Source organism: Monodon monoceros, unplaced genomic scaffold, assembly GCF_005190385.1.
Source record: "Monodon monoceros isolate NGI ecotype Baffin Bay Population unplaced genomic scaffold, NGI_Narwhal_1 Super_Scaffold_13, whole genome shotgun sequence".
NCBI classification, from domain to species: Eukaryota; Metazoa; Chordata; class Mammalia; order Artiodactyla; family Monodontidae; genus Monodon; species Monodon monoceros.
In genome coordinates, this window is record NW_021703769.1 from 69817853 (window position 1) to 69831060 (window position 13208).

At 45.8% G+C, this 13208-nt stretch overlaps 1 protein-coding gene across 2 annotated transcripts in view; it reads right to left on the reverse strand.

Annotated features, from left to right (window-relative positions):
• Window positions 1-11674, reverse strand: part of XPO6 (exportin 6) — a 106034-nt gene extending 94360 nt beyond the window's left edge. For both annotated transcript variants that reach the window (XM_029222394.1, XM_029222393.1), the window contains exon 1: window positions 11527-11674. In XM_029222394.1, coding sequence (XP_029078227.1) covers window positions 11527-11529 — 3 coding nt within the window. In that variant the 5' untranslated portion in view covers window positions 11530-11674. The remainder of the gene's footprint in view (window positions 1-11526) is intronic.
• Window positions 11675-13208: the final 1534 nt, after the last annotated feature.

The following is a 13208-nucleotide window of genomic DNA, read 5'->3' on the forward strand; positions in this document are numbered from 1 at the left end:
ACACACACACACACACACACACACACACACACACACGTATCAACTAATCAATGTTAAATGACGAACTGGTTGAGAATCCGCCTGCCAATCCAGGGGACAAGGGTTTGATCCCCGGTCCGGGAAGATCCCACATGCGGCAGAGCAACTAAGCCCGTGCGTCACAACTACTGAGCCTGTGCTCTAGAGCCCGCAAGCCACAACTACTGAGCCCACATGCTGCAACTACTGAAGCCCGCACACCTAGAGCCCTGCTCCGCAACAAGAGAAGCCACCTCAATGAGAAGCCCGTGCACCTCAACAAAGAGTAGCCCCCACTCACCGCAACTAGAGAAAGCCCGTGCACAGCAACAAAGACCCAACACCGCCAAAAATAAATAAAATAAATAAATGTTTAAAATAAATAAATAATAAAATAAAATAAATTCAAGTAGACGGAGAGACCTCAAGAGCACTGTGCTCAGTGAAAAAAATCAATGTCTAAAGGTTACGGCCTGCAGATACATTTACACCACTCTCAAAATGACAAAACTGTAGAGATGGAGAACAGATTAGTAGTTGCTAGGAGAGAGGGAGGAGGGCTACAAATACAAAGAGTATTAGGAAAAATATACTCAGGCATGAGTTAGATCTTCAGCGGTGATGGGACAGCTCTGTACCTTGACTGTGGTGGAAGTTACATGAATCAATACATGGAATAAACTGCATAGAGCCATACACACACATGAATGCAGGTCAAAAAATGGTGAAAACTGAATAAGGTCTGTAGTCTAGTCAACAAATGCCATGTACTAATGTCAATTTCCTGGTTTTGATGTTGCACACAGCTATGTAAGGTGTCACCCTTGGGGGAATCTGGGTGAAGGGTACAACAGGAATCCTTGCATTCATTTTGCAACTTCCTGTAAGTATATAAATATTTCAGAAAGTATTTTTTTAATACAAAGAATAGTAAATTGATTTTTATTTTAAAACTAGCATGACCCAAAAAATCAGCATCACCACTTTTTTAATAAAAGTACTTATTTTAGACATCTAACCTCCTTATCTTATAGACAAATAGATAGAAACAAAGACATATGGATTGTTAATCATAGTTCAGGGTAGGAGGATTTAGGGGATTTCTTTTTTTGCCATGTTCTTTGTATTGATACCTTTTGATACTGCTTGATTTTTAATGAGCATACATAATTTTTATAAAAATTATCCAATTGTTAATCTAAAAAAAACCCTGATCTATCCCAGGTCTGATTATTAGCCAATTTAAAAACTAATGACTTCCCCCACAACTGCATTTAACTCATAAAATACCTTTACCTTTTCAAGGAGTCTGAGATCAGAGATATTTTTCATTATAACCTTCATATAAAACAGCAGCAGACTGCTCTGATGTAAATTAACTACTGTGTATGCTAAGCCTAATGGGCTTAACTGAACTGAAATACATAAAGAAGCCAAGCAACCTTCCTCTCTGTTGTCCTGTAACGTGGTCCAGCTACCACTTTGCCCTCGAGTCACATTTTTTCTATTCTATCACATTAGAGCATATGCAGAAATATCTATTTTCTCGTTTGTTATCAGTGAACTTTTACCATCTTGCCCTTTCCATTACCAGGTGTAAATTATGCAGCTTTTAAGGTTAGATGACTAAATGTACTGTTTTTCCTGGGACAATATACCCAGTTGGGCTACATTTCAAGTAACGTTTGTCATCAGCAAACTTTTACCATCTTGCCCTTTCTGTTATGAAAGGTAAATTATGCAAGTTTTAAGGCTAGATGGCTAGATGTACTGTTTTTCCTGGGACAATATACTCACTTGGGTTACATCTGAAGTAAATATACCTATGTAAATGTGCATAGGCTTAAAAAGAAATCTAGTGCTACAGAAAAAACATGGGCTGTGCATTTAGAATCTTGGGTCAGCATCCCATCTCCATCAACTTGCTATGTAACTTTAAACAAGCTACTTATATTACCCTCCCTGAGCCTCGGGGTCCTCATCTTCCTCAACTGTAAAATAGGAACAGACAGTAATACCTACCTTGCAGGGTGGCTGTAAGATGAAATGAGGTACTGTCTGCAGTATACACGAGGGCCCCTAAACAACGGCTAACACAGAGTGTTGAAACACTCACAGACCTTTTTTCTCCCTCTGAGCCCCAGCTTCCTTCCCTTCCCATTAGCCTCTTTCACCTCCCTCACTTCTCTCTGCCTTGTGGGTTTCCTCAGGTACATCCACAGCTCTCACCTCACCCCACCCCTACTCCCATTGTTCCCCAGCAGTCCTCCCAGAAGCAATCAGTTTTTGGAGCCTCACAGGAAGTGTACCATCTGCACAGCATTTGTTCTAACAATTCCTCTTGCTTACCTGCTCCCCACCTCCACCTGCCCACGGCAAAAATGCTGCTATCTGAGCTTGCTGGCTGCATGGCTTTTGGAAAAACAGGGTTTTACTATATTCATACTCTATTTCAAGCTTACTATACTCTCTAAATGCTGCTACTATCATTTACTAACCTCAAGGGCCTACCTTGACCTTCTTGGATTTGTTTTCACACCTCTTTTTTTTGGGGGGGGGGCCGGGGGGGCGCATCACACAGCTTGTGGGATCTTAGTTCCCCGACCAGGGATCGAACCCAGGTCCTTGGCAGCAAACGCAGCGTCCTAACCACTGGACCACCAGGGAATTCCCATCACACCTGACCCTTTCAATTACCTAAGTATCTGTTGAATGCTTACGGGGCACTGGAAATGTAAAGAAGACTGAGATTCATTCTGATATGGGCTCATAAAGAGAAAGAACTAATCCTCTCCACTCCCAGGCTTGGAGGGGGAGGAAAGGAGAGGAAGCCAAGGAAAGGATGGAGGAGGTTCACATTTTGCTCTTCAAACTTCTGATTTATTTGACACTTACTACAAGAATGTAGCCTTGTAATTCTTATATAATAAAAACAAATAAATCAAAATAATAAAAGCAAAAAAAAAAAGAACACCTAACTATAATCAAAGATGAGAAATGTTAAACTAGTGGCTGGAAAGCCTCAAAGAGGTCACGTTCATGGTAGGTAAGGTCTCAAAAAGAAGAAAAGGACATTCAAGCAGAGGGAACAGCACTGAACGAAGGCAGAGACGTACGAAAGCGTACTCGGTGTTCTGGGAATGACAAGTGGCTTGCTGTGGCTAGAGAACAAGATATAATTTGAGAAGTCTTGAAATGATATATCGAATGAATCACTTTAAGCATTTAATAAATCATCTTCTCCTAACTGAGAGGAGTAAAAGAGAAATTGTGAAAATCCAGGACCCATGTGCTTTCCACTACTCTGCCGTGATAAAAACTTGGTCTCTGACAAACAACACTGGGGACCCTCTGCTCAAAATAATTTGGGGTCAAGCGACATGACCACATCTGAGTTCCATGTGGTAGCTCTGGCAGGAATACAGAAAGAAGATGGACTGGTGGAGGAAGAACCTGGAAGCTGTCAAGACACCACCCATGAAAGCAAGAGATGACAATGGACCAAAATGGAGGGAATGGAGGGAAAGGCCGAGGTCAGGACACAAATAAGTTAGCTGCAGCATCAACAGGCCTACAAGTCGAGGATTGATGGCAAAAAGGACGTTAAATATGACTCAGGTTTATCACTTGAGTGTCCAGTGAATAAGATCATTAAGAGAACTAGGGCATGGGGGAGGAGGCGCTAACCTAAGGGGAAGATGACGGATTTGGTTTAGTCATGTTTAATTTGATGTCTACAGGACACTCTGGTGGATATCCAAGGCTGGAGAGGGTGGTTGAGTTCTCACTGGTACACAGGCCATAGCTGAAGCCATAAGAAAGAAGATCAAGGGAGACTGAACCAAGAGTTATATCATGGAAGCCAAGGGAACCAAGAAAAAGTGTTTCGGGGGGGAGAAAAAGGGACCAGTGTTTGCCAACAGCCAAAAGATGGCATAAGGACTGAAAAGAGGCTATTTATGCATTCATTGTACTACGCCAACTTATGTAAGGAACTTGAGCATCCATAGATTTTGGTATATGCAGGGGCTCCTGGAACCAAGCCCCCGTGGATACCAACGGATGACTATATATACTGGAGTCAGCACACAGTGGTCATTGGTGATCTTGAAAAGTAGTGAAGACAAACAATCAGTCTGCAGTGGGTTGCACAACAAACCACTGGTGGAGAGGAAAAGGGAGGATGAAAAAGAAGCAGAAAGTAACAGCTACACATTCAGGAATTCCCTCCCTCTTCACCCCAGCTGGTGCAGTCACGTCTCCCTTGACTTGGACACATATGTCAACAATCCAACTACCTAAAAGTTGTCAAGATCCTTGTCCTGCGCAATGCCAATTACCTTCATCTCAACACAGCAGCATCTGCCTCCCTACCTACAGAGCCAAATCCCTTATTTTATCGGCACATGGACTGTCTCCTGTCATCTCCCTGTCAGTTTCTTTACCTGTCATCTCTTCCATTCCTACCAAATCCAACCACCAATTAATTAAAATTTCCTACTATTCCCAATCACCAGTTCAGAGGCTTCCAAAATCAGCTTGAGCTCCTCCCTTTTCTTCATCCCTTGAATCTGGAATCAGTCAGTTTTAAGTGATGACTCTCTTGGTCAAGTCTTCCTCTCCACTCCTAACTCCAAATCCAAGAACAGGCCTTTATCACATCCACACAGGCATGGTGTCCTATCTGTTTTCCCACACCAATCTAACCTACACACAGTAGATGGATTAATGTTCCTTTAAGGAAAAATCAGCCGAAAAACAAAGCCAAACTCCCTTGAGTAGTACTGGAGGCCCTTTATAACCCAGCCCTTAACTGCTTTTATAAGCTTTCTCCCCAACCACTTCTTCACAAAAATCTCCACCATTGCCAAACCAGTCTATTATAGATCCTTTCATAACACTACACATTTAGTTACACCCTTCTCTTCTGAAATACCCACTCTGTGCAAGTTCTATGTACTCCCTTTCTCTAAAGGTCTTGAACACCCAAGACCTCCACAGCATTCCTAACTACAATGTAACTGTCTACTATGCCAGCAATTGTTCTAGACTCTCGGGATACATCAGTGAACAGAGCAAAGCTTTAGGGAGTTAATATTTTAGCACAAAGAGATAACAAAAAATAGATTTCATAAATAACATTAACCACGTAAAATGTTTAAAAGTGTAAATGCTACAAAAAGTAAAGCAGGATGTGAAGGACTGGGAGTTCTGAGATGGGGTTACAATTTTAAATAGGGTAGTAAGGACTGGCCTCACCGGGAAGATGCCTCTTGAGAAGGCCTCAAGGAGGTCACGCTAGTCATATAGACATGTAGAGGAAAGTGCAGTCCAAGCAGAGGCAACAGCCAGGCCAAAGCCCAGAGGCAGGCACACACCTGGAGCATCTGAAGGACAGCAAGGAGGCCAGAGTAGCTGAACAGAGTAAGCCAAGGGGAGAGTAGCAGGAGATGGGTTCAGAGTGTAACCATGGGCCAGAATATGGAGGGCACAGTAGGCCACGGAGGCGCACGTGGGCCACTGTGGCCTTTGCTCTAAGTGAGATGAGGAGCCATGGGAACAAAACAAAGACATGATCTGCCTTAGACTTTTCAAAGGATCACTGAGGCTACTGTGTTAAAACAGTCTATCATGGGACAAGGTCAGAAGCTAGGAGAACAGTTAGGAGGCAACTGCAGTAATTCAGGCAACAGATGATGAAGGCCTAAACTAGAGAGACAGCAGTGGAGGGAACAAGAAGTGATAAAATTCTGGCTACGTTTCGAAGGTAGAAAACAATCAGCCTTCCTGATACGGACCAGATGTGGGATATGAGAGAAAGAAAGGTCAAGGATGACTCCAAGTTTTTGCCACTAGCAACTAGAAGGATGGAGCTGCCCCCAACTGAGAAAGAGAAGACTGCGGGTAGAAAAGAATTAAGGGGAAAGTCGGGAGTTGGGTTTTAGACAGGTTACATTTGACATGCCTGACAAACAAGCCTGCATGTCAAGTAGGCATCTGGATACATGAGAACTGCGGCTCAGGAGGGAGGTCTGGCCTGGGAGCTAACTAGGTCTGTGGCCTAGAGCACTCCAGCTGTTCAAAGATCAGTGCGATGAGGAAGAAATATCCAGTAAGATGGTGGAAAACCAAAAGCACATTTTAGTGTCCTGGAGGCCAGGTGAAGAAAGACTTTAACAGAAGGGGGAGTATTCAACATGTCCAATGCTATGGACAGACTGACTAAGATGAGAACTAAGCCCTACGTTCAACAGCAGCGGGGTGGGACCTTGACAAGTGAGCTTGGGAGAGAATGGAAGGTGAGGAATCAAAGACCACTCCTTCCTGGAGTTCTGTTGCACAGAGGAACAAGGAAATGGGGCAGCAGCTGGCCAGGAAAGTAGGAATAAAGGTATTCACGATGAGAAAAAATAGCATGTTTGTGTACTGTGCGTATAAATGCACATAAAGCCCTACAAAGTCCTAAGTACTCAACAAATGTTAATTCCTTCTTTCACTTCCACTCGACACCTATTACTTTCTATCACCTTTATTGCTACATATCTGATCTTTGTAACTACCTGCAAACTTTCAATTAGAAGGCGCTTTTCCCGTGTCCAGCTGTCAAACTCTTCCTAACCCTTCAAGACTCAAATATTCCTCCTGGGAAATCCTCCCTGTTCCCTGTCCTCAGGAATGCCACCTTTGTATCAATGCATTCTTCTACTATGGTCACCCTTAACACAGCCTCTCATAATTACCAGAATATATGTCCCATTTCCTCATTAAACTGACCTCTAGAGGGCAGGGACAATACTACCCCTCCTGGGGTGAAAGTGTAACAGTTGAGAGCACTGACTCTTGAGCCAGACTGCCTGGCTCTGAATGCCAGTTCTGCCACTTGGTTGTAGTGTGAGCTTGAGAAGCTGCCTAACCATTCTGGGCCTTGAATGTTCTCATCTATAAAATGGGAAATAAGAACTTCCCTGGTGGCGCAGTGGTTAAGAATCCGCCTGCCAATGCAGGGGACACGGGTTCGAGCCCTGGTTCGGGAAGATCCCACATGCCACGGAGCAACTAAGCCTGTGCACCACAACTACGGAGCCTGCGCTCTAGAGCCCGAGTGCCACAACTACTGAAGCCCGCGCACCTAGAGCCCGTGCTCTGCAACAAGAGAAGCCACCACAATGAGAAGCCCGTGCACAGCAAGGAAGAGTAGCCCCCGCTCGCCGCAACTAGAGAAAGACCGAGTGCAGCTATGATGACCCAATGCAGCCAAAGATAAAGAAAAAAAAAAAAAAGAAAAGAAAATGGAAAATAACAATAGCCTCTGCCTCCTGGAATTGTTTGAAAGAGTAAATGAGTTAACATACGTAAACTCATTAGCCTGGCATATGCTAAGCCCTATAAATACAGACTCTTTAACATGTTGTATTCACAGTACCTGGGATTTTAAACTTGAAGAGGGAAGTCAATAAACAAATGAATAAACTGAGGTACTCAAAAGCTCTGGCCTACCATACAGAATTACTTCTCTGTACCACATTAATAGTGCTTTTGGGGTCTGCTTAGCAAGTAATTTTATCATTTGAACCATGTCATCTACTAATTTTTTCACAAGCTGTTCAAGTCATTTCTGGATATTTACTTGTCTCCCAGACAACCTTTAATGCCGTGACTGCCACAGAGCCCCTCTGAGAACCGCTGAACCTTTCCCTGCCATCTCCCTCCACCGCCACAGCTTCTTCACGCCTCCCGCCCCGGTGCACAATCCAACACAGTTGCTGAACTAACAGAAGACACACCAACTGAGTGGCCAAATTTAAGGTCTGATTTTCCCTCCATTACAGGGACCATTCATGGAACATGGACAGTCAAAAATAAGAAGGTAGGGCTTCCCTGGTGGCTCCATGGTTAAGAATCCGCCTGCCAATGCAGGGGACACGGGTCTGAGCCCTGGTCCACGAAGATCCCAACATATCGCGGAGCAACTAAGCCCATGAGCCACAACTACTGAGGCCCGCGCCCCTAGAGCCCGTGCTTCCCCAACAAGAGAAGCCACGGCAATGAGAAGCCCGCACACTGCAAAGAAGAGTTGCCCCTGCTCGCCGCAACTAGAGAAAGCCCACGCGCAGCAACGAAGACCCAACACAGCCAAAAATAAAATAATTAAAAAGAAAAATGAGAAGGCAGACTTCCCTGCTGGTCCAGTGCTTAAGACTCAGCACTTCCACTGCAGGGGGCACAGGTTCGATCCCTGGTGGGGAACTAAGAGCCCACATGCCTCGCGGCACAGCCAAACATAATAAAAATACAGAGTTCAAAAATGAGAAGACTTTGTAAGCAAAGCAATTTTCTAAGCAACTAAAAAAGAAAAAAAATGCTAATTTAAGTAAGGGTTCAATTTTGCACAAAATTTCCATAATAAGCAAAGCTCTTTTGGTATTAAGTAACAACTTTTCAGAGAAGTAGTGGGAACCTCTAAGATGTTACATCACTTGAGAACTCATGGGAATTCAACCCAAAATGATGATTTAATCCAATGTAGTTAGAGTTTAACGGTTCTAGGAATTCTGTACTGCAACTACAAATTTTTTTTAACTAGCTCTAAATTTGCAGGTCAAAATCCCTCCTCCTAGAGGGACAGTTTAAAGGAAATTCCCATGCTCCCCAGCCCTCATCACTATCTCAGAACCAAATAAAATATAGTTGGATAACATTCCCAACCAACTTCCACATGAGGAAGCACCTGTACCTCAAGGAGCACAGGCTTTGGAGAAGAGCACCTTGGACCCAAATGCCAGCTCCACCACTTGTTAGACAGGAATCCTACACCAGGTCTGTTCGTCTCCTCCTCTGGTAGTAATGGCAATAAGGTAACCAACCTACCAGTGTTGGTGTGCTTAACTGATACTGAGTGACTGAAAGAAAAACCAAATAAATGAAAAACAGCTAGCTTAGTATAGATACTTAATAAATGGTAGTTCTATCATATTACACCATTTTCATCTTAATAGAGAGTTGAAGTTTTAAAAAGAAGATATTACAAAGGCCCATACTTACTTGCCAACTCTTTAAACGCTTTTTAAAGTAAAAATGTTAAGTCAGTAAGAAATGGAAAAAAGTTCCTGGAATAAAGAACTGTGATCCCAGGCAAAAGACCCTCCTCTGGGAAGACACAAACCAGGCAATGGCTTCCTTGCAACCAGGGACAAGGCCTGCCCCATCCACACCCCTGAACCTGGGACACCTATAGGAGATGAACCCCTGGTGTCAGTACTGCAAAAAGGATGTAATTTGACAGTCCTATTCACCTTAATCCGCTGTGGTCACCCACTGTATGCTAAAATAAGTGAGGGGTAGGTTATAGAAAACTTGACTCAAAACTTACCTCAGAAAAAATTGTAAATGGTAATCATGAAGTCAACTACTACTACTTTACAATTAATTGCTCAAAGGTGGTCATTTTCATAACACTCTCCTGACTGCCAATTAAAATGGAACCTGAATACAAGAGTGCTTGGTCAGCTTAAATCAATAAACAATAAAATTCTGTCCAAAGGTTCTAAGGCAATGTTGTCAGCTACCTGAGGGGAGGTACGTGTCTATCTTGTTTAGCTGACATTCGCTAGAGCCTCGAATATAGTGGCTACTTAAAATTCATTAAAAGATTTGTACATCCATGTTCACAGGAGCATTACTCACAACAGCCAAAAGGTGGAAGTAATCCAAGTATCCATCAACAGATGATCGGATAAACAAAATGTGGTCTACACACACAATGGAATATTATTCAGTCTTAAAAAGGAAGGAAATCCTGACAGATGCTACAACACGGATGAACCTCGCAGACATTATGCTAAGTGAAATAAGCCAGTCACAAAAAGACAAAAACTGTACAGTTCCATTTATATGAGGGACCTAGAGTAAATTCATAGAGACAGAAAGTAGAATAGTGGTCACTAGGGGACAGGGAAGGGAATGAGAGTTACTGTTTAATGGGTACAGTTTCAGTTTTACAAGATGAAAACAGTTCTGGGGATGGACGCACACAATGTGAATGTACTTAATGCTACTGAACTATACACTTAAAAATGGTTAAAATGGTAAATATTATGTTACATATATTTTACCACTATTAAAAAAAAATTCATTGAAAGAATCAATGAAGGATTACTGAATACTACTTTCATCGTTCACTAAATATTATACCTCATACCTTTAGGTTATTCATTAGAAAATCCCTGTCTCCACATTTTATAGCTGAGGAAACTGGGGCTCAGAGAGCTTAACTGATCTGCCACTATCCTACATACAGTATCTATTATACAGTGCTGCTTGGCATTAATGGTGCATTTTATCTGACTGGTTGTAAGCCCCACGAAGGCAAGGGCTATGCCTTAGGTCTTCTTTCTCTGCCCAGAACCTAACACATAACCCACAGGCCCCTTGAAACTTCTGAAAACCCCACTGGCCTGAACAGTTATATTACAGATGTAATCCCCCCCTGCATCCCCTTCTCTACTAGACCACTAGTGTGGAAGACGTAAAATGGGCAACCTTAAGAACACTTCTGTAACTGGAAGTGGTCAAATACAGGCCAGGCAACCACCCCAGTGGGCTTACTATGTACCAAAAGCTGGGGCAGATAAAAGTTCAGACAATTCATCTTTGAGAGAACTGATTCTACTGCAATAGACAATTACAATAACAATAAGACAAATGCTTAAAAACAGATGTGACCGCACAAACCTAAGGAAGTACTGACAGTGCCTTTGGGTCTGGAAAATGTGGAATGTTCAGAAGTGGCTTCTGAACTAGATCTAGAAAGATGAAGAGTTCTCCAGGCACTACCAGGGAAAAGGCCAGAGCATGTAGCAGAAAGAAAGGCAGAACGGGTGTCAAAAGAATAGGCCAATTCCTGACTTTGATTCCTAGTTCCTATGATCTAGGTAAGTAACCTCTGAAAACCACAAACCCTCTCAGCTGCCCCATATATAAACCTACAGCAAGACCCCCTCCAGCTCTGTGAAGTGTGTTCTATCAAATAGGAGCTCTGAAATCAAGACTGCCTGGGTTCAAATCTTGCCACTGTTACTTAAGAGTGACCTTGAGCTGGGTAATTAGCTGCTCTGTGCCTCAGTGTCCCCACTTCAGAACACAGGGTTGGTGTGCTAATTAAATAACACATGTCAATCACTTTAGCACAGCGCCTGGCACATAGTAAGCACTCAATAAATAAATGATAGCTACCATCACGATGAGCTGCTACAATGTAAGAGAGGCAAACACGAGATGCAAGGGTTGTGTCCGCTCGGCGTCCAGGTCCCTCCCAGCTCTGAGCGATCCCGAGGGGGAGGGGGGATGGGAGCTCAGAGCCCGGCTGCAAACCCTGCACGCATGTGTCACTGTCGGGCTCGGCACGCGCCTCTCCCCGCCCCGGGGAGAAGCGATGGCTCAGCAGTCCCGGGCCCGCTCCCACCGCTCAGACCCGGCACCCGGGAGAGAAGGGGCTCCGACCCCACTTACCATGCTGGCTGGGGGAGAGGGCGGCTCAGGTGAGCTAGCTCTCGGGCTTCGGACACGTCCCGCTCGCACAGTTCAGGTCATGGTCCCGGCAGGCTCGGGAAGTCCCCCACCCATGCAAAGACAACCGCCTCCCCACCCGGGCCCCGCGGGGACCCTCTACAAAGAGCGCGGCCCCCTGGCCCGCCTCATCGGGGACCCCCGGAACAATTCATCCAGACCCACCCGCCCCTCCGCAAGGAAACTGAAAAAGCAGGAAATGGGGCTCGGAGGCCGGCGAGGAGAGCAGCGGCTCGGGGCCCCCCGCCCGGGCCCGACCCCCAGTGGGAGGCTCCGGGCCCAGGCAGGGGCTCCCCGGCCCCCGCGTTCAGAAGTGGCGGTGGGCCCGACCCCGAGGCTGAAGGGGCGGAGGCTGAATGGGCCTCGGCGGCGCAGCCCGAGCGGCCGGCTCAGGGGAAAGGCCCGAGGGCCCGAGCTATCCTTGCCGCCTCAGCCCACACGGCCGCCGCCGCCGCCCCCCGGAGCATCCCTGCGCAAGCCCGCTCCAGTGCTGCCCGCTCGCGCCGCGCGGCCGCCCCCAACCAACAGCCCCAACGCGCCGGAAGTGGCGAGTGCCCGGCGCGGCCCCACGGCGCGGCAGCCGGGCTGCGGCGCTGGAACCGGACCAATCCGGAATCGAGCGGGCGGAGGCCGGGGGGGTGCGGGGCGGGGCCGCACCTGACGGCTCGCTCTGGCCCCGCCCCCATTCGGCCCCGCCCCGCGCCCGGCGCCCTCCGCCAGTCCACGCGGGCCGGCGGCCATGTTGGTAAAGGGTACCGGACCTGACACCTTGGTAAACTGGCGATTTCTCTTTCGTTTCCTGCGCTCATTCATTCCCCATATCTTCATGGAGCACCTTCTGCGTGCCCAGTACCCGGCTAGAAGTCGGCGGCACACAGCCTCTGCCCTTGTGGAACTTACATCCATTCAGCCCACACATTTTAGCCCTGCCGTGGACCTGGCGCCGCTGTGGGTGGTAGGACTAGTGTAGTAAACAAGACTACTGTAGTCTCTGTCCTCAAGGAGGCAGATAAGCAGCAAGTAGAGAGCAAGTGAATAAATTAATTGTAAGAAACGAGGAGTGCTGTGAGTGAAATGAACGCAACAAACACGCAGGGTCCCGAGATAGAAAATGGAAGGGAGGGATGGAAATGTAAACTGAGGCCTGAAGGATAAAGTCAGTAGCGGGAAGTGTGATCAAAGTCGAAGGAACAGCAACTGCAGAGGATCTCAGAGGGCAAATATGCGTTGGGTTCCTGTTCCTTTCCTCCAACCACTTTACTTGTGAAAGTGCTGAGTTTAAGAAATAGAAGCAAGAAACAATCCCAGGCAGCAGAGGTGCTGCTAGCGTGCATAGGCTGGATGGCAAATCTGTATAGTGGCTTTCAAACTCCAGCATGAACCAGAATCACCTGGAGGGACTGTTAAAACACTGATTGCCGTTCCCCACTCCTAGAGCTTCTAATCAGTAGAAGCTCATGATTTACACTTCTAACAAGTTCCCAGGTGATGCTTGTGCTGCAGGATCACCCTTGGAGAACTGCTGATATAACTCATGGCTACAGAAAGCAACCGCTTTCGTTTATTCTTTCATCAAATATTGTTGCCCACTAAGTGACAACCACTGTTCCAAGGATTCAGTGCTG